The 19,676-nt window shown below is 41.1% G+C and overlaps 1 protein-coding gene and 1 long non-coding RNA gene across 7 annotated transcripts in view; one reads left to right on the plus strand and one right to left on the minus strand.

Annotated features, from left to right (window-relative positions):
• The first annotated feature begins 71 nt into the window (after nucleotides 1–71).
• Nucleotides 72–7,548, plus strand: LOC122893392. Its single transcript, XR_006381625.1, has 3 exons — nucleotides 72–119; nucleotides 992–1,114; nucleotides 6,768–7,548. It is a non-coding gene; the product is annotated as an uncharacterized LOC122893392 (long non-coding RNA).
• Nucleotides 7,549–9,120: 1,572 nt separating this feature from the next.
• ATXN3 (ataxin 3) overlaps nucleotides 9,121–19,676 on the minus strand; it is a 36,498-nt gene continuing 25,942 nt past the window's right edge. For all 6 annotated transcript variants that reach the window (XM_044231295.1, XM_044231298.1, XM_044231299.1 and 3 more), the window contains 2 exons: nucleotides 18,805–18,902; nucleotides 9,121–13,381 (listed from right to left, as the gene is read on the minus strand). In XM_044231295.1, coding sequence (XP_044087230.1) covers nucleotides 13,287–13,381; nucleotides 18,805–18,902 — 193 coding nt within the window. In that variant the 3' untranslated portion in view covers nucleotides 9,121–13,286. The remainder of the gene's footprint in view (nucleotides 13,382–18,804; nucleotides 18,903–19,676) is intronic.

Below are 19,676 nucleotides of genomic sequence, written 5' to 3' on the forward strand. Positions count from 1 at the left end.
CGCGCTGGCGTAGAAGGGCTCTGCGGAGCTGCCGGACGTGTCCTTGGCGCAAGGGAGCGTGGGATCGCGGAGGACCGCGAGCGGCTGGCTCGGGCTGCGTACCTCCGGAGCAGGGCAAGGTCAGCCTCCACGTAGCGCACCGGCTTTGGCCTCTGGGGGAGGGGTCTCAAGCGCCAGGGGTGACGCGACTGTCCCCGCCCGCTGCACCTGCGCTTCAGGCTGAGCCGTTAGTGAGTGGGGGCGCCTGGAAGCGGACGTGCCCCGGGAAGCCGCTGAACCTTCGCGGTGTCGGTGAAACCTGAGTTTTAATTCTGACTACCGCGGTGCAAGGGCTCTCAGGTGGCGCGGTCGCTGGCTGCACTGCGCCGCAAACGGTTTTACTTAGCACAGTTTCTACGTTGATTCTGCATCAGCGTCTCGGGCTGCTCTGTGCCCTCCGCTGGGGTGGGAGCTCAGGATACACAGATAGAAGCGATGGGCAGCAAACCCGTGTCCAGGCAAGAAACACACGTTGTTACTCTCCACAGTAGTCATTTTCCCTGGTAACTTTACAAGGCGTCACTGAAATCCTGCCTTCTCTAATACACCAAGCGCTTTGTTCAGGAAGCCGATATAACTAACCCATGAAGTTAAAACACAGAACACCTTTAAAAAATAACTCAGTAAAGGACAGCGGGACAACTTATTATGAAGAAATACTGTCCTAACAGAAACTCTTCTATGGTGTTGGTAGCACTAACTGTGCAAGTTCCCATCCCTCTCAGCCCTGTAACACGAGTGGGTGCACACAGCGGAGTGTCCCGCCTGGCTTGCTTTGCTCCCCAGAGGAAGAAAAGTCACGTGACTTACAGGTACTTGACGCAATGGTACCGGACGCACGTTACCTGGCCAGAGAGACGATGACATTTTTTGCTTTAAAAAGAATAGGTCTGCAGTCCTTTTAAGCATAGCACTAAATACTGGCATCTTTCTCTCTTGATTTTATTTACAGGAGTCACTGTTTGTGACTGGAACATTGGGAATGCCTCCACTATGGAGAACCTGATGGCACCAGGCAATAGTAGTTCTCCCTGAAATCTGAATGCTTTTAAAAGAAAATTGCATCCCATTCTGGGTAAGACATCAGTGCCCAAGGGTTGCATATGCAGGCTCCAGGGCCTGACTGCCTGGAGCTGTTACTTACTAGCTGTAGGTAGGACCTTGGGTGGGTTACTTAACCTCTCTGTGCATCAGTTTCTCTTTTGTAAAATGGAAAATGATAATAGTAGTGTCTACTGGGTGGGGTCATTAGGAGGATTAAATAGGGTGATATTTTTAAGAGCTTGGAACAGTGCCTGGTACCTGGTGAGTTCTATTTAAGTGTTTATAAAGTTTCAAAAATGTGGCATCCGGACGACCTGTTGATGTGTCTACAGTTGATGTGTCTATAGTTATTTTGGGTACTGGGAGTATGGCAGGAGAAAAAAAAACATGTAGCTCCTGGCCTAATGGAGCATTCTACTGGGAAGGAATAAATGATAAATAAAATGTAGTAAATACAGACAAGTAGTGATGACCACTTGGAGGAAAAAAACACAGGGTAAGGGTCATATGGAAAAGATAAGAGAGAGGGCACTTGTAATGTTATAGAAGGTAGTCAGGGAAGGCCTCACTGATATGGTGATATTTGAACAGATACTTGAAGGAATTAAGAGAATGAGAAATGTCAGGGCGCCTGATGGTTCAGTCGGTAGAGCATGTACCTCTTGATCTCAGGGTTGTGAGTTTAAGCTCCACATAGGGCCTAAGTAAACTTACTTAGGAAAAGAAAAATTTGAGATATGTGGATATCTATGGAAAAGAGTGGTACAGGCAGGAAATAACAGCTAATGCAAAGGTCCTGAAGCAGGAGGGTCTTTGGCAGTTTAGAGGAATAGCAAAAAGGCAAGGATGGTTAGAGTAGAGTGGGGTGGGGAAGGCTGGTTAAGTGATAAGAACCAAGAAGTCAGAGTAGGAGGGCACAGATCACATAGGACCTTGTAGGCCATATTGTAAGGACTCTGGCTTTTACTGAGTAGGATCGGGCAGGATTAGCAGAGTGGGAAGCTGCTCTGAACCCAGGAGTCACATGAAGTTGTGAGTTTCTGAACCACAGTGAAAAGTTTAGCTAGTGTAAATCAAGCTTTTATTGCCTACAGCTGAACATTCTCTGGAGCGCCATCCTGTAAATCCTTGTCATGCCATAAAGATGCTGCAATTAAGGGGGCGCCTGGGTGGCTCAGTGGGTTAAGCCGCTGCCTTCAGCTCAGGTCATGATCTCAGGGTTCTGGGATCGAGTCCCACATCGGGCTCTCTGCTCAGCGGGGAGCCTGCTTCCCTCTCTCTCTCTGCCTGCCTCTCCATCTACTTGTGATTTCTCTCTTTCAAATAAATAAATAAAATCTTTAAAAAAAAATAAAAAGATGCTGCAATTAATGAAGAAAACAAGCACAATTATAGGTATTTACATCATTTTAAAGTAATTCACATAAAAAGCTATGTCCTATAAGTTCCTTATGGGGTATTTTTTTCCCTATGAGATGAACTATGGCCCAAGAGACTTAAAGAATGATTCTGATAAATACCATGATGTTTGGGATGTGCTGTAAAATAATGGGAGCAGAGTAGATGAAACAGTAATTGCCAGGGATTGATCATTATTGAAGCTGGGTACACAGAGTTTCATTATAATAGTCTTTTACTTTTGCATGTAAATTTGAAATTTTTTATAATAAAAGGTTAGAAGACATCCAAGTTTAATGAAGTTTGGGCTGAAGGGCTGAAGATAACATCTCCTTTTCCTGCCAAATATCCTTGTAGCTAACATGGATGTTCATTATCACACAATGAGTAGCAAAACCACCCCTGCACAATCAAACATATCACATCAGAGAGAGCCCATGAATCTGAGTGGCCCCAGATGATGGGGACTAGGTTGCTTACCTGAAATTCTGAACCTAGGATTTTTTTTTTTTAAAGAGAGCACAAGCATGCTATTTGAGGGCTGGAGAGGGGATGGTGCAGAGGCAGAGAGAGACTCTTTTTCTAAATTTTTTTTAAAGATTTTATTTATTTATCTGACAGACAGAGATTACAAGCAGGCAGAGAGGCAGGCAGAGAGAGAGGGAAGCAGGCTTCCTGCCAAGCAGAGAGCCTGATGTGGGGCTCGATCCCAGAACCCTGGGATCATGACCTGAGCCAAAGACAGAGGCTTTAACCCAGTGAGCCACCCAGAGAGACTCTTAAGAAGGCTCCATATCCATTGCAGAGCCCGATGCAGGGCTGACTCATGACCCTGAGATCATGACCTGGTCTGAAACCAAGAGTTGGACTCTTAAATGACTGAGCCACCTAGGCAACCTCCGAACCTAGGAGTTTTGAAATCTCAATGGCTGGAAACAAACAAAAAAACAAACAAAAAAGGAAACAACAATATTATTATCAGCTGGAACCTGGTTTCTCAAGTGGTGGGATCATCAATACAACTCCAGAAAAAAAAAAGTTCATTTCTTGTGAGAAAACTATCTAAATGGGTTTATTTATGCAAGTGTAAAGCAAAGAACCCACTTTATTTCACTTTAAATATTTAATTAATTAATTAATTTGTTAGTTTATTTATCAGAGAGAGAGAGCACAAGCAGGGGGAGTGGCAGGTAGAGCATGAAGCAGGCTCCCTGATGAGCAGGGATCCCAGACAAGGGGCTCCAACCCAGGACCCTGGAATCGTGACCTGAGCTGAAGGCAGATGCTTAACCGACTGAGCCACCCAGGTGCCCCTGATGCTCTGAAATTAATAGTGATGTGTTTAGCAATCAGTTGTTTGTAGTTTCATTCATTATGCTGGGCATTCAGCAAACACTTAAAAAAACTATGTCTTTTAGTTCAGCAAATTATTTAAAAGTGTTGTGTTGTGTTGTGTTTTAATTGGTTAGTGCCTCCTCTCTGGGGGTCTCTGCTAGTTTTGGAGACTTTGAATCAATCCTCTTGATTTCAGTCCACATCTCACCCCCACCTTCCAAGATAGCTGTTGCTTTTGTCTCCTGTTTGCTATTGCGTGCACCTCTCTTCAACACAATGTTCGGCCTCCTCAGCTCTGCTCAGTCCTGTAAAGACTTTCCATCTTTGTCCAAAATGCCACACATCTCATTTCTGCTGTTGCCTCACCTAGCAGTGGCTAATCGTTTCCCAGAGTCTGTTCTCCACTTCATGCGCAGTTATTGAACCCTCCCTTGTTGCCTGGATGCGTGGTATAGCAGAAAATGCCGGGGCCCCCTCCTGACCCCTTCATCCTTTTACCTCTTTTGTGCACACCTTTTCTGGGGTGCTTTCACTCTCAACAGGTGTTCCTCTGCCAGAGGAACTGTGTGTGTTCCCAGAGATGCTGAGACAACTCCGTGTAGTAGTATTTAAAATGAGGGGTGCCTGGGTGGCTCAGTGGGTTAAGCCTCTGCCTTCGGTTCAGGTCATGATCTCAGGGTCCTGGGATCGAGCCCCGCATCGGGCTCTCTGCTCAGCAGGGAGCCTGCTACCCCCTACTCTCTCTCTGTCAAATAAATAATTAAAATCTTTAAAAAAATAAAATAAAATGATGCAGCTCCCTGCATACGATGTAACAACTCCAAGATGTGAATATACTGTATCCGACCGGATCTGTCTGCAGGATTAAGCCTTTGCTTATTGTTATACCCTTGCTTGGCTTCCTTTCCTTATTCCACTTTCTTACCCTTCCCTTTCTTCCTGAAATTACTTTTTTTTCTTTTTAAAGATTTTATTTATTTGAGAGAGAGAGAATGCATGAATAGGGGTAGGGCAGAGGGAAAGGGAGAACCAGACTCCCTGCTGAGCGGCGAGCCCAGTGCAGGCCTTGATGCAGGGCTCAATGAGGGGACTCAATCCCAGGACCCTGAGATCATGACCTGAAATGAAGTCAGACACTTAACTGACTGAGCCACCCAGGTGCCCCTGGAAACACTTAAAAAAAAAATCACTTTCACAGGAATCCTCATCTCAGGGTCTGCCTCTAGGATGCCCAAGCTAAGACTCATGACCAACCCAAATAAAAACCGTCTTATAGCTGAGAAGGGCCATGTGATTCAGTGCTGGCCCATGTAAATGTAAGTGGAAATGGCATATGCAACTTCAAGGAGGTAACCTTAAGGAAAAGGCACATAGGGGCACATGGCTGGCTCATTCAGTAGAGCATGGGACACTTGATCTCAGAGTCATGAATTCGAGTCCCACTTTAAGCATAGATATTTTTAAAAAAGGATGGGCACATGGCCTTCTTCCATCCTCCTTTTGCTTTCTCATTGCTGGGATGCAGATGTAACCATGGTCCCCGCCTGCAGCAGCTTTCTTGAACCATGAATCGATCTTAGCAATGAAGCCATTCATGTATGTAAAGCAAAAATACAGAAAGCAGGGGCGCCTGGGTGGCTCAGTGGGTTAAAGCCTCTGCCTTCGGCTCAGGTCATGATCCCGGGGTTCTGGGATTGAGCCCGGCATCGGGCTCTCTGCTCAGCAGGGAGCCTTCTCCCCCACCACCCCACCTGCCTCTCTGCCTACTTGTGATCTCTGGCAAATAAATAAATAAAATCTTAAAAAAAAAAAGAATACAGAAAGATTCTTTTAAAGATTTTTTTAAAAAAAATTATTTATTTGAGAGAGACACAGAGATATCGATAGAGAGCAGGAGCTGGGGATGAGAGGGAGAAGCAAACTTCCCGCTGAGCAGGGAGCCTAACACAGGGCTCGATCCCAGGACCCTGAGATCATGACCTGAGCTAAAGGCAGAGAGAGGCTTAACGGACTAAACCACCTAGATGCCGCCAGAAAGCAGATTCTTAAGAGGAAAAAAAAAATCTTTACACTGTGTAGTGCCCAATCAGCTCTGGTTTTCTTGAGCTGAGAGAGAAAAAACTTAGAGCTAATAAAGTCATGGTTATATTGTTTTTCTCCGACAACCAAATCTAAAGGCTGAAGTCCAAGTGAAGAGCTATGATACTGTTGCTCATGCTTACCATAATATGATGGTGTCCTGGACGAAAGGCGCAGAGTAACTGGGAAATATCTGGGTATTAATCGCTACAGTTGATGTGGATTACCAACGAAAATATGACACTAAGATTTCAAAATGAACTATAACTGTCTGATAGTGATGAAAACAATTGCATAGATATGGGAGGTAGAAAAACAAAATGCACAGGTGGGGAATGGAAGGCTTGCTTGAAATCCTGATCTCAGGTATGTTAAGCAGCATCTTTAATGCTAAAATACAGCCAGTTTTTGGGGTTGCTGAAGGTGAGCACTGGTGTGATCTTTGGTAGATGTAGTTAATAAACCTTTTAAAAGGTTATTTTTTGGGGGGCACCTGGGTGGTTCAGTCAGTTAAGTGTCTGACTCTTGATTTTGGCTCAGGTCATGATCTCAGGATCGGGGATTGAGCCTCTGTTCTCAGCTGGGTGTCCACTGGAGATTATTCTGTCTGCCCCTCCCCGCTGCTCACACTCACGCATGCTTTCTCTCTCTAGCTCTCTCTCTCTCTCTCTCTCTCATAAATCCTTAAAAAAAAAGATTTTTTAAAAAAAGTCTTGGGACTATTCTAGAAAGAAGTGGGGGCTATTTTAGAAAATGGAAGCAGATGGCTTGGTATTATAGAACAATACAAACTTATCTGTATTTATAAAAGCTTACAGAAATTGTCTATATCCTAATTCCATCTCTCTTCACTACCTGCTGGCCTCTTCCAGCCTTCTCTCCGTTCCTCGGACACAACCAGCCCTCACCTCAGAGCTGCTGTGCTTGCCGCTTCCTCAGGCCGGTCTCTCGCCCCTCACCTTTGCAGGGCCGCCTCAGGAGTTACCAGGTGTCTGCGTGAAGGTCACCTCTGCGCAGGCCTTTCCTTGCATCCAGAACGAGCGGGCCTCCCTCTCAATCACACTCCAGTGCATCACCCTGTTTGTCTTCGGAGCTCACAAAACAAGCACAGTTCTTTACGTGTTGTGAAGTTATGCTCATGAAAGGTTTCCTCTGCGTAACAGCCAGCCAGAACAAGGACAAGAGCACATTATCTGACTCATGACTCTTATTTCCGAGGACCCAGAACCATGCCTGGCACACAGGGAGTGCTCGGATGTTTTGCTGAATGAGTGAATGCCACAGTGATCGCTTCTTGCTAGCAGCCTGAGACAGGCTGCCGTTCCCAACACAGAAAGCACTGGAACGATGGTGGGGGAGAACAGGGCACAGCAAAGGGTGGTAGCCCGTTGAAAGAGCCCTCCCAGTAAGGGGGTGGCCAACAGACTTCTGGGGCAGGGATATCAAATGAGCAAAGGGAAGGGAGCGAGGAGAATGTTAGGGAGCACCTGGGGGGTGGGAAAGACCCAAAGGAGGCCTGCTAGGACCACAGTGTGTAAAGGGGAAACGTCAAGAGAGTAGGTCAGCCCAACCCAAATTAAAGAATGAACTTTTTTTTTTTTTTAAAGATTTTATTTATTTATTTGACAGAGAGAGATTACAAGTAGGCAGAGAGGCAGGTAGAGAGAGAAGGAGGAGGAAGCAGGCTCCCCGCTGAGCAGAGAGCCCGATGCGGGACTCGATCCCAGGACCCCGAGATCATGACCTGAGCCGAAAGCAGCGGCTTAACCCACTGAGCCACCCAGGCGCCCCATGAACTTTTTTTTTTTAAGATTTTATTTATTTGACAGAGATCACAAGTAGGCAGAGAAGCAGGCAGAGAGAGGGGAGGAAGCAGGCTCCCTGCTGATGCGGGGCTCAATTCCAGGACCCTGGGATCATGACCTGAGCCAAAGGCAGAGGCTTGAACCCACTGAGCGACCCAGGTGCCCCTAAAGAATGAACTTTTTTTTTTTTTTAAATTTTATTTCTTTATTTGACAGAGAGAGATCACAAGTAGATGGAGAAGCAGGCAGAGAGAGAGATAGAGGGAAGCAGGCTCCCTGCTGAGCAGAAAGCCCGACGCGGGACTCGATCCCAGGACCCTGAGATCATGACCTGAGCCGAAGGCAGCGGCCCAACCCACTGAGCGACCCAGGCGCCCCAAGAATGAACTTTTGAGGCTTTGGTGACAAAATGGTTAGACAGTACCCAAACATGCAAATCTTGGGGATAAAGACAACCCTCAAATTCCCTTTTATATCAACTAACGTATGAAATGGGTCAACTTAAAATTCATGGGGCCCACAAGTAGGTATTGATGAGATCAGAGCCATTTGGTGGCATCCAAATTCAATGAAACGGTCCTTCTAAGCACTAAGCTAGGAGGTTTTGCTAAGATTCATGTAATCAGTTTGAACATTTTATATTTCAATATTATGCCCAACCCTAATTAAGAATAAAATGGATAGGGGCGCCTGGGTGGCTCAGTGGGTTAAGCCGCTGCCTTCGGCTCAGGTCGTGATCTCAGGGTCCTGGGATCGAGTCCCGCATCGGGCTCTCTGCTCAGCAGGAAGCCTGCTTCCTCCTCTCTCTCTCTGCCTGCCTCTCTGCCTACTTGTGATCTCTCTCTGTCAAATAAATAAATAAAATCTTTAAAAAAAAAAAAAAGAATAAAATGGATATATAACCCTCATTATGATTTGAGGATTCTAGAACCCTCAATCCGTCCAAGTGTTCCAATTACTACAGTTGGATTCTGGTGTCCAGAGTTGGAGGAGTAAAAAACAGCACTCCTAAAAATTGTTACCAACGTGCTTTGTTTGGCCCTCAGGGTTATAGAAGCAATGGAGCAACCATTTAAAAATCAGATTTCAAGTAAAACTTTGGACCTAGCATCTCTGAGAAAATAAGAGAGGTTCCAGTAATAATGGGCCCTTGGGCAGCAGTGAGCTGGAATGGATTATCAGTGCCCCACCCCTTTTATTTGTCACAAACTGCCCATAAAACAAGCCTCTCATACTTGAATCTGCATGTGATTCCTTGGGGGTCTTGTTAAAAATACAGGTCCTGAGTCAGTAGGTGTGGCCTAAAGCTCGGCATTTCTGGAAAGCTCTCAGGTGGTGCAGAGGTGGCTGGTCTTCCCACCATCCTTTGCTTAATTAGCAAGGCTAGGAATTAACCAGTCAACACAAATAAAAACAGAAATAAAAAAAGCAAACATTATCTTTATTTAATAATCTTTGATATTTAAAATACAACTCATCGAACATCCACATTAACAATAGAATCCTCAGTGTTCAACAGTGCTTTGGAAGCCCGGCTTTTCTAAGGACCAGACAGGAAGACCTGTGTGTGTAGTAACTGCAACAGAACTTGGAGGGAGGGCACACACAGAGAGGGCTACGGAGTTAGGTCCTGAGCAAATGGCACCGCCACAGTGCACTGGTGTCATGGCCAAAAGACAATGCTTTTCAGGTGTTTTCTTTGTACTTGAATTTCAAATAGTTTATACAGAACAATAATTTTTACAAAGTTATTTCTAGTCCAGTGTTATAGAAATTAATTTTTCACATTCCAATGTACATCTTTCTCTTTTAAAAAATTTTTTAAAAAATTCCTGGAGACATTCACCTTTGAACTATGCAAGAAGGTGAAGTGCTTCCTAAACGAGTCAGGAATTTTTACATACATTTCACTATTGCTTCCCATTCCTTGTCTATGAATCTTAATATATTTACTGATACACTACTGTTAAACATGCCAATTACTGTAAATTTAGAAATTATGTTACTAGTATTAATTCTTAAAATGCCAGAACATTTTGCAAAAATAAAAGCAAAGATCTTCTTCAAATAAAAAAAATAAAAATTCAAGAATTAAACAACTGTGTCAATAATCTTTTCATTCATGAAAGTAAAACGGAACAAAACATTTTTGCTAATGTAAGACTTAAAAAAAATACAAGCCAGTTTATCTCTTTAGCAGAAGATGCTGGTTCATAAAGGGACCAGGAATAAAGGAAAGTTTTTTTTTTTTGAAAATATGAAAAATTATTGACACTGCTGAAAGGATTAGTTGATCCAATCTGTTTTTTCTTAATTAAGGTCACATATATAATATCTCTGTACTTGTTAGGGCCCAGATACAACAAACTATATACTTTTAGAGTAGTGGTCGTTGGGCTTTCCAGCTGCACATGAAGTTTTAAATAGGAAGGCATCAATATTATTGAGTTCTCTTGACATCGAGATTTATTTCAACTGGAGATATTTTAATTTCTATCACTGTATTTTGCTTAAGCACTGACTCAATCTTCTTTAAACTTGGGTGAGCCCACTAGGTCAATTTTAACACATTTAGTAAATCTTGGCACTGGCATGATACTATTTAAAAAGAGTATCAAACATGCAGACATTAAAAATGTGATTCAGGCTCTGACAGGAATAAAATTTACTTTATTCAACTTAGTATTACATGAAAAACCACAGACTATTGGTAGTTTTGCCTATAATGACCCTCAACCAGTGTTGAACTTTTTTCATTAACTTTGGCATGAATAAAGTCTTAATTAAGAAAAATCAAGTTTTAAAGAAAAAAAAAGCACCTCCTTAAATATTCTGTGAATTGTAAATTATTCGATCAGGATCTTAAAAGTTAAAATATAGTTTACCTGCAGCAATCTTTTCAATTAACATTACTGAAATATCTGTATGTGAATTACTGTAAAAATGTTTATTGATGATTTTAGAGCAGAGGTTAACTACTGTTAATTTCTTTAAACTACTGTGAATTTTTAAAACATAAATACTTATTATATTTTTGACATCTCAAAATATGAAAGCGGTGTTTCCAAAATGTGTTTAAACACTAGCATAATCACTGTACGTATTTTATCCTGGTAACGCAATTTATACATTAGAAAAATGATACCAGTAGTTTAAATATTAAACATTAAGGTGTTCCCAATTGGTAAAACAGAATGGAAATCTTTATATAGAGTTCTGAGCAGGACAGCTATTGTGAATTTCATTGTTCCTGACTTTCTTGCAGGTTGCTTACAGTAAATAACAGTTCCTGATGTGTGAACTATACCTTTGTATAACTAAGTTTTCTGATACTGTAATTATGAGCATTGGCATCTTTTCATACTGGCCAATCAATTAAGGAATGGAATCTAAATTAAGTTTAAGCCAATCCAAAAATTTGGCAGTTCTCTAGTCATTCTGGATCTGCCTGCCAAATGCAATATTCAAAATAAACTAAACACATTCAAATGTATTCAATGTGTGCTCAACTCTGCTGCAGAGGAAAAAAAAAATCCCTAAATGAAGGTCAACAAGCCGTATGTCCTTAAGTGCTTTAAGAAAGGCGTGTAATATAAGAACTTTATAAACTCTAAGGTTAAAACTTTCAAATGCATATTTCTTTTCTCATTTTTATATTAGGTAAGTCACTTATTCGTGTATGAAAAGTTTAATGGATTTTTCCAATGGGATAAGGTAAAAACTAATATCCATGGAAAATAGGACAAGTATATTGGGGATTACTACAGAAATGTTCACTCTTAAAATATTTTGGTTTATAAATCTTGAGGGAGCAGTACTAAAGCCAATGTCCCTTGCAATTCTAAAATTTTATAACTCTTCTGAAACATTTTCAATTCTCAAAAGAAAACTTTAGATTTTAAAGTAAAACAGTCTACTTTTGCAAGGGAAACTTCAGAAAATGTTATTTGGCACAAAATAATGACTAAAAAAATTTTGTCTCTATCAAAAAAAAAAAAAGCTATTTCATAATCATAAAAGGTGTTTTTTCATCTCCTTTCAACTCAGCAATAAATCCTAGGTCAAAAAAATTTCCCTGATAAAATGTGTAGCCATACACAAGTTATGGCAACATATCATACTTTAATTTTCTATGTTGTTAGCTGAAATTTCCTAACTTTTAGCTTATGAATAATTCAACATTTCAAAGGGCTTCAAAGGGGGTGGAGAATGAGGGATGGGGAGTAAGTGACAGGATCCGAAATGTCTATTTCAGAGAGACATAGTTAATTTTCACCAAAATCATACCACTGTACTGACACAGCAAGAAACTTTCTGGGCATCGCAATTAAAGAATGTTTATCAAAACTAAAGGCTTTCTTATTTACAGACCCATTAAGTACTGTGTGACTTCTGTAATTCTTAAGCTATTTAAACATGATGTGAGTGTCAAATCACAGTATAAATGTAAATGTACTTTTGTTAGTAGATTAATTTCATGTTCCAGATCATCATCTCTAGCAAATAATACCTACTACAAGGTATGCAGCAGAAGCAGACATCTATGTCCCGTGACTCCACCGTAAACAAGAGAGCTCCGGTCACAAGAGAGAATAAAATGAAGCTGCCGCTAAACTGAAAGCCAAACTTTGTCTCCCATACATTCATGGTGGGTATTATTTGTGAAGTCTGACACAGAAGGAAACTTGCTTACATACTGTGCTTCTCCTATTTTTCTCAATTGGAGAAAAGGAAATATCAAGGTGCAGGAGAAAAAGTCACAGCAGAGCTGTGACAGTCTAACATAATTGAGAAGACATTCATAAAACATCTAGAAAAGGATGTGCTCACACATTAAAAAAAATTCTCATTTATTCTCAAATACTTGTTGATTTCAGCGTTTTGGAATGCACCAGAATTATGAACTAATGATCCCATCTTAGAGGGCTTAAAAAGCAAAACCTCCAGAAAGATTACCATCTTTCAAAAGAGCTGTAGAAAAGTAAGGAAAACCAAGTAGCAAAGAAACTGTGATTAGAGAAATAACATGAGGAAACATCCAAGGGCACGCTACATAATTTGAGGGAAAGCAGCGGATCTTTCTGGAACTGTTACTACTATCAACACAGAAAAGAGACACTGTCCTAAAAGGTTAACTTGGTTAATGAGAAAGAAAAGCAACTATGAGATGATGGAAAGTGAGTCAAATGACCTGAACAGAAAGGATGAGAAGAACAGGTATGGAAAAATAGCTCTCTGTGTGGCAAGAGCTAATTAGTTGGTCTGCAAAAAGATCCAAGAAAAATGCCCTAATTTTAGACATGTGAGATATTGCACACTCAAGAAAGAAAAAGGAACATTTAGAAAACTATTTTAAATTTCTTTAATTGCTAAATGCCTCTTTGGCTAGTGTTTGGAGGATCACTATTTAGTCCCACACCTGGTGCATTTTTCCACTTTCTCATCTTTTTGTTGCAAACCACCTAACAGTCTTATCTCCTCTGTTGAACATTGTTTGACACATTACTAAAATGGACCCTCTATGCTCTAACCACACAGAATAATAATGTTGGAAAATATGAGTATCTAAATGATTTGTAAAAGGTATTATTTTTTCCCTTCTGTTTTGAAATTATTTCTAACAGTTTCTAAAGACATGGTCACGGCTGCCTGAAGCATGTCTTCTTCACTCATAGCATCTCCTGTTGGGAAAGAAAACAAGCATCTCTCTCAGACGTTTCTGGAAAATTCTCAAAGTCATCAAAAGGTAAGCTCTTAGAAAATACATTTGACACCTGGGTGGCTCAGTGGGTTAAGCCGCTGCCTTCGGCTCAGGTCATGATCTCAGAGTCCTGGGATCGAGTCCCGCATCGGGCTCTCTGCTCAGCAGGGAGCCTGCTTCCCTCTCTCTCTCTCTGCCTGCCTCTCTGCCTACTTGTGATTTCTCTCTGTCAAATAAATAAAAATAAAATTAAAAAAAAAAAAAAAAAGAAAGAGAAAATACATTTGACTACTATAGCTTCCTTTTAAAATTTCTAATACTTAAATAAAGTAACATGCACTCTTACAGTTTTATAAAAGTTTTGACAAATGGATAGAGCCATATAACTACCATCACCACCAGATCTGGACCTGCCCACTGCTCTCCCAAATTTGCACATGCTGCCCCTTTGTGGTCAATCCCTGTAATACATTTATTCTATATTTCAAAACAAGTACATTATGATAAATGAAAAATTAAACTTAGTTTGTGTGTGTGTGTGTGTGTGTACATACATATACATAATTTGTTACCTAAATCTTGTTTTTAAACAATTTATTTACAGCAAGTTGCAAAGATAGTTCAAAGGGTTCCTGTGTACATTTTGGCTCAATTTCACCCAATATTTAAATCCTAAGGAACTACAGCCCCCCCAAACTTCGATATTGACATTGGTACAAAGTTGTGTGCAGTTCTATGCTATTTCGTCACATGTGTAGATTTGTGTAACCACCAGCACCACAACCAGGACGGAGAACTGTTCAACTACCACAAAGATTTCTTTCCTGCTGTCCCTTGATTCACACCCACTTCTCTGCCCACAACTTCCCTAATTGCAGGCAACCACTAATTTGTTCTCCATCTCTACAAATTTGTCGTTTTTATTTATTTTTTTGAAGATTTTATTAATTTATTTGACAGAGAGAGAGAGAACACAAGTAGGGGGAGAGGCAGAGGGATAAGCAGACTCCCTGGCTGAGCAGGGAACCCTACGCATGACTCAATCCCAGGACCCTGGGATCATGACCTGAGCCAAAGGCGGATGCTTAACCGACTGAACCACCCAGGTGCCCCCAAATCTGTCATTTTTATAATGTTACACAAATATAACCACACTGTAACAAATCTTTCCTGCACTTAGCATAGTGCCCTTGAGGCACAACCAAACTGCTCATGTATCAAGAGCTGGTTTCTTTTTAGTCCTGAGTAGTATTTCATAGATATACTACCACTTGTTTAAACTTCTCTGCCTTTCTGTAGAACATTTTGGTTGTCTCCAGATTTTGATTATGAGAAATAAAACTGCTATGAACATTTGTGTACAGGTTTTTGCATGAACAGGTTAAGTGTTCATTTCTCTGAGATAAATGTCCAGGCGTGTAACTGCTGGGTTGTGTGGTAGGTACAAGTTCAGTTTTTAAAGAAATTAAAAACTATTTTCCAGAATGACTGTAACAATTGAAAAACATAGAAATTTCACCTCCCTTTACTCTACCATTTATAATGTAATTGCCTTAAATATTTTCTACATATACACTAAAAACAAAATCAATATTCTAATTCTTGCTTCAATCCAACATAATTTAGAAAACTCAAAAGGAGAGGAGTATCTATTGCTTACCCATATTTTTACTCTTACTACTATTCTTTTTTTCTTTCTAATGTTCCCAGATTAATTCTTACTATTTCTGGTTTTTTTTTAAAGATTCCATTTATTTATTTGACAGAGATACAGCGAGAGAGGAAACACAAGCAGGGAGAGTTGGAGAGGGAGAAGCAGGCGCTGAGCAAGGAGCCCAACATGGGGCTCGATCCCAGGACCCTGGGATCATGACCTGAGCTGAAGGCAGACTCCTAATGACTGAGCCACCCAGGCGCCCCCATTATTTCTGTTTACAAAACTTCCTTTAGCCATTATTTTAGGATGGGTCTACAAATGAAAATTCTCTTAATTTTTCTCTTCATTCCTCAGGGACATTTTCACTGGGAATTCTAGGGTTCCTTTTTTTTTTTCTTTTCTTTTTTTTTAAGGTCTTATTTATTTGAGAAAGGGAGGGAGAGAAACTACCGGTAGGGGGGAGGGGCAGAGGGAGAGAGAGAAGCAGACTCCTCACCAAGTAGGGAGCCTGACTCAGGACTCAATCCCAGAAGTCCGGGATCATGACCTGAGCCAAAGGCATATGCTTAACCGACTGAGCCACCCAGGTGCCCCTGGGTTGTTTTTCCTTTCCAACACTTGAAAAATGAAGGGCGCCTGGGTGGCTCAGTTGTTTAAGCATCTGACTCTTGATTTTGGCTCAGGTCAGGATCTCAGGGTCATGAGATCAGACTCTGTGCTCAGTGGAGAATCTCTTGAAGATTCTCTCTGCCCCTGCCTGCTCATGCATGCTTGAAGATTGTAAAATAAATAAATCTTAAAAAAAAAAAAAGTTGTGCCACTTCCTACTGATATCCGTGATTCAGGTGAGAAATGTGCTATCATACAAATTGCTATAGGCAAGATGTTTCTAGTTAGTTTCAAGATTTTCCTCTTTTGTTCAGTTTTCAGAAGTTAGACTATGATGTTCTGGCATAAATTTCTTTGCGCTTAACTGTCAGAGCTTCACTTGGCTTCTTAATTCTGCAGTTTTAATTAATTAATTTATTAGGCAGGGAGGGGCAGAGAGAGGAGGAGGGACGGAGGGAGAATCTTAAGCAGGCTTCATGCACAGTGTGGAGTCCAACATGGGGCTTGATCTTACATCCTGAGACCATGACCTGAGCCAAAATCATTTAACCTAGTGAGCCACCCAGGTACCCTCATTCTATAGTTTTTGCCAAAGGTGGGGATTTTCAGCCATTATGTCTTCAAGAATTTTTTCAGCCCTACCCTCCTCATCTCCTAGGATTCCCATGGCACATTAAATCTTCTACCATAGTCCCACAGGTTTTATTAATTTTTTCCAGTCTAATTCTCGCTGTTGCTCAGAATGGGCAACAGTCCTCAAGTTCATGGATTCTCTCCTCTGTCCTTCCATTTACCTGTTGAATCCAACCACTGCACTTTCAAATTTCAGCTATTATTATTTTTCAGCTCTAAAATTTCCATTTAGTTCATCTTCTATTTCTTTTCTTGAAGCTTTCTGTTTCTTGTTTATTTTAAGCATGTTCATAATTGCTTAGTGTAGCATTTTTATGATGGCTGCTTTAAAAATCCTTGTGAGAATTTATTCTGATACCAGTGTCATTTTGGTAATGGTATCTATGAACTGTCTTTTCTCAATCAAGTTGAATTTTCCCTGGTTCTTGGTATGGTAACACTTCTGATCACATCCTAAACATCTGTGGTGTTGCATTTTGTAAGACTATCTTACTTAAATCTTCTCTTTTAGGAGGCTTCTTCTGACATAGCACCAAGTGGGGGAGAGGGGCACTTCCCTGCTGCGGCCCAAGACAGGGAGCATGTGTGAGATCATTACTTCTGTGCCCATGTGGGGGTTCTGGCTCCTCACTGTTCTCCACTGCTAGCTCCTTTACCGGAAGGGGCAGGAATGCCTCCTTACCGCCTCTCACCGACATTCTGGGTATGGCCTCCTTAGTGCCTCAAATCACTAACTCCAATTCTCCACTGGGCCTCTTTTGAAACCAGCCAGGCAAGAAGCCAGAGGGACGCCTCCACATTGTATTGGTGGGGGGAAGTCTAGGCTCCCTACAACCATGGACACCATGGGAAAGAGCCCCTCGTTGTCTCCTGGAGGGACCTAAAGTCCCAGCTTCCCACATGGCTTTCTCTGACACCACCCTGGCCAGGGGAAGCAGGAGGTACACCTCGTTCCTGGCAACTGGGATACCAGTCTATCCTCCTACTTGGTCTGTGTCGATGGCGTGGGGTGACATTAAGGCCAGTTTATTTACCTAATCCTGTTTGGCTGGAATAGAGTATTTATTATCTCAAAGTTTTTACTTGCTAAGTAGTCCCTTTTGACCATATAGAACAGGCTTTATTACTTCATCCTTACTGTGGCTTCTTCAGCACCAAGTCCAGAATATGTGAGACAAAAAGAAAATCCAGGCTACACATTACTGTGTCATTCCTCTGGTCCTTGAACCTTCTATACAGCCTGTCTTCGCTCTGCCTTTCAGAATTTTCTTACGTTTGCTATAAATGTCCACGGTTATTAGCTGTAAATAGCAGGAGAATAGGGAAAAGCACCAGTTCATTTCTTTTTATTGTGAAATAATAGTCCACTGTTTGCAAGTACCACAGTTTGTGTATTCACTCACCACTGAAGGACCACAGTTAGGTAACTTATAGATTCTGATAATTAAAAATGAAGCTGCTGTGAACATTCACCTGCAAGTTTTTCTGGGTACTTATGTTTTCTTTTTTTTCTTGGTTACATACCTAGGAGTGGGGCCTACTGAATCATATGGTTAAGTGTACATTTAAATTTGTAAGAAAATACTAAACCATTTTCCAAAGATGCTGTACCATTTTATATTCCTATCAACAATGTACGGGTGTCTAGTTGCTCTGATCCTAGCCAGCATTTGGTACTCTCAATTTTATTTTTTTATTAAACCATTCTTATAATAAGGTGTGTAATGGTATCTCTTTGTATTTTAACTTACATTTCCTTAATGATTATTAATAGTGACCATATTTTCATGGGCTTCTTTGTCAACCAAATGTTTGGTGAAGGATCTGTTCAAATCTTTGCCCATCTGAATTTTCTTGGCCTTTGTCACATACAGTTGTTTTCTTACTCAACTTGTACTACCAATAATTGACCAAAGTTTAAGACCTATTAAACCAAGACCTGATAAATAATTCTAGACTACACTTGGGCATTTTAGTTTTCCAGGGGGTAAAATGTATTCATCTTCCAACTACTAGTATCCATTATATCTGAGAAACTTTTGGAGAATTATTAATTACTCTAAATTGCAAGTATTGCAATTTATAGTTGCATCGTTTTTATAATTACATTGTTTTTATAAGTGCAACTTATAATTGCACTGTATTGCTTATAATTTTTTTTAAGATTTTATTTATTTATTTGACAGAAAGACAGTGAGAGAGGGAACATGAGCAGGGGGAGAGGGAGAAGCAGGCTTCCCACTGAGCAGGGAGCCCAACAGGACCCTGGGATGATCCAACCTAAAGGCAGACACCTAATGACTGAGCCACCCAGGTGCCCTGTTGTTTGTAATTCTAAAGAAACATATTCACTGAGTACTCTAGTCTGCCTGCTTCTTAATCCAAGGATTTAGTAGATTATGAAGTTATACAAGAGTTTCAATATATTAAGGAGGGGAGAAAAAAAAGCCTGTAAACTCAAGATCACAGGCAGCCTGTGCCAGAGCATGGGCAGAGATGCATACCTGGATCACTGCCCGGTGCTCCTGAACTTGTGGTCGGTCTCTCACACGGCTGTGAAAGCTGTCCCGGAGGACCCTGCTGCTGCTGCTGCTGCTGCTGCCTGAAACAGTCAAAAGTGAATGTACATTAAAAAAACAAACCTTAAGAATAAATATGCCATGAGAAAAAGTATTCACATGGAAAATATAAAGTTCCACAAAACAAGAGTCATTGTCACGAACTCCACAAAAGAATGCCAAAGCAATCAGTCCGATTTATGTTACTTGAAAGTATCACAGTGCCGATCCTAGGAACCCTAGATACAAAATCTGAATTATCAAATTAACAGGTAAAGATTTTCACCACAAAATAACACATCAACATAAGCATTTGCTGGTAGCTATTCTTATGCAAACATGTTGGTTTACAGATCCTTAATATTGTTGAAGTCACTAAAAATAAGCACCTTTGAGAATATAAAGCATCCCAACTACCACGCAAGTTAACATGATCTTTCCATGGCCAGCTCCTCCTTGTCCTCCAGCTCCGAGGTTCAGCATGTCCTCCGAGAGACCTTTCCTGACCAGCCACCGGCAGCAGTCTCAAAGTACTCTCATTAGCTCATCGCTGCTCCCTTTCCATTTCTGGCATCAACTTATCACCATCTGATACTCTGTGTCTCCCTCTTTCGAGCATCAGCTAACAAGAGCACAAACTTTATCTTGTTTCCCAAGTGCCTAAAATTGTGCCTGTCACATTAGCAGGCATTCACCAAATACTTGATCAATGAAAGAATGTAACTTTAAGATGCATGATCAAGTTTCAGTACCATTTATTGCGTTAAAATAAATTTTCCCTGTATTTCTTCAGACAGAAAAACAATGTCAGAAAAATC

Source organism: Neovison vison, chromosome 13 (assembly GCF_020171115.1).
Source record: "Neovison vison isolate M4711 chromosome 13, ASM_NN_V1, whole genome shotgun sequence".
NCBI lineage: Eukaryota > Metazoa > Chordata > Mammalia > Carnivora > Mustelidae > Neogale > Neogale vison.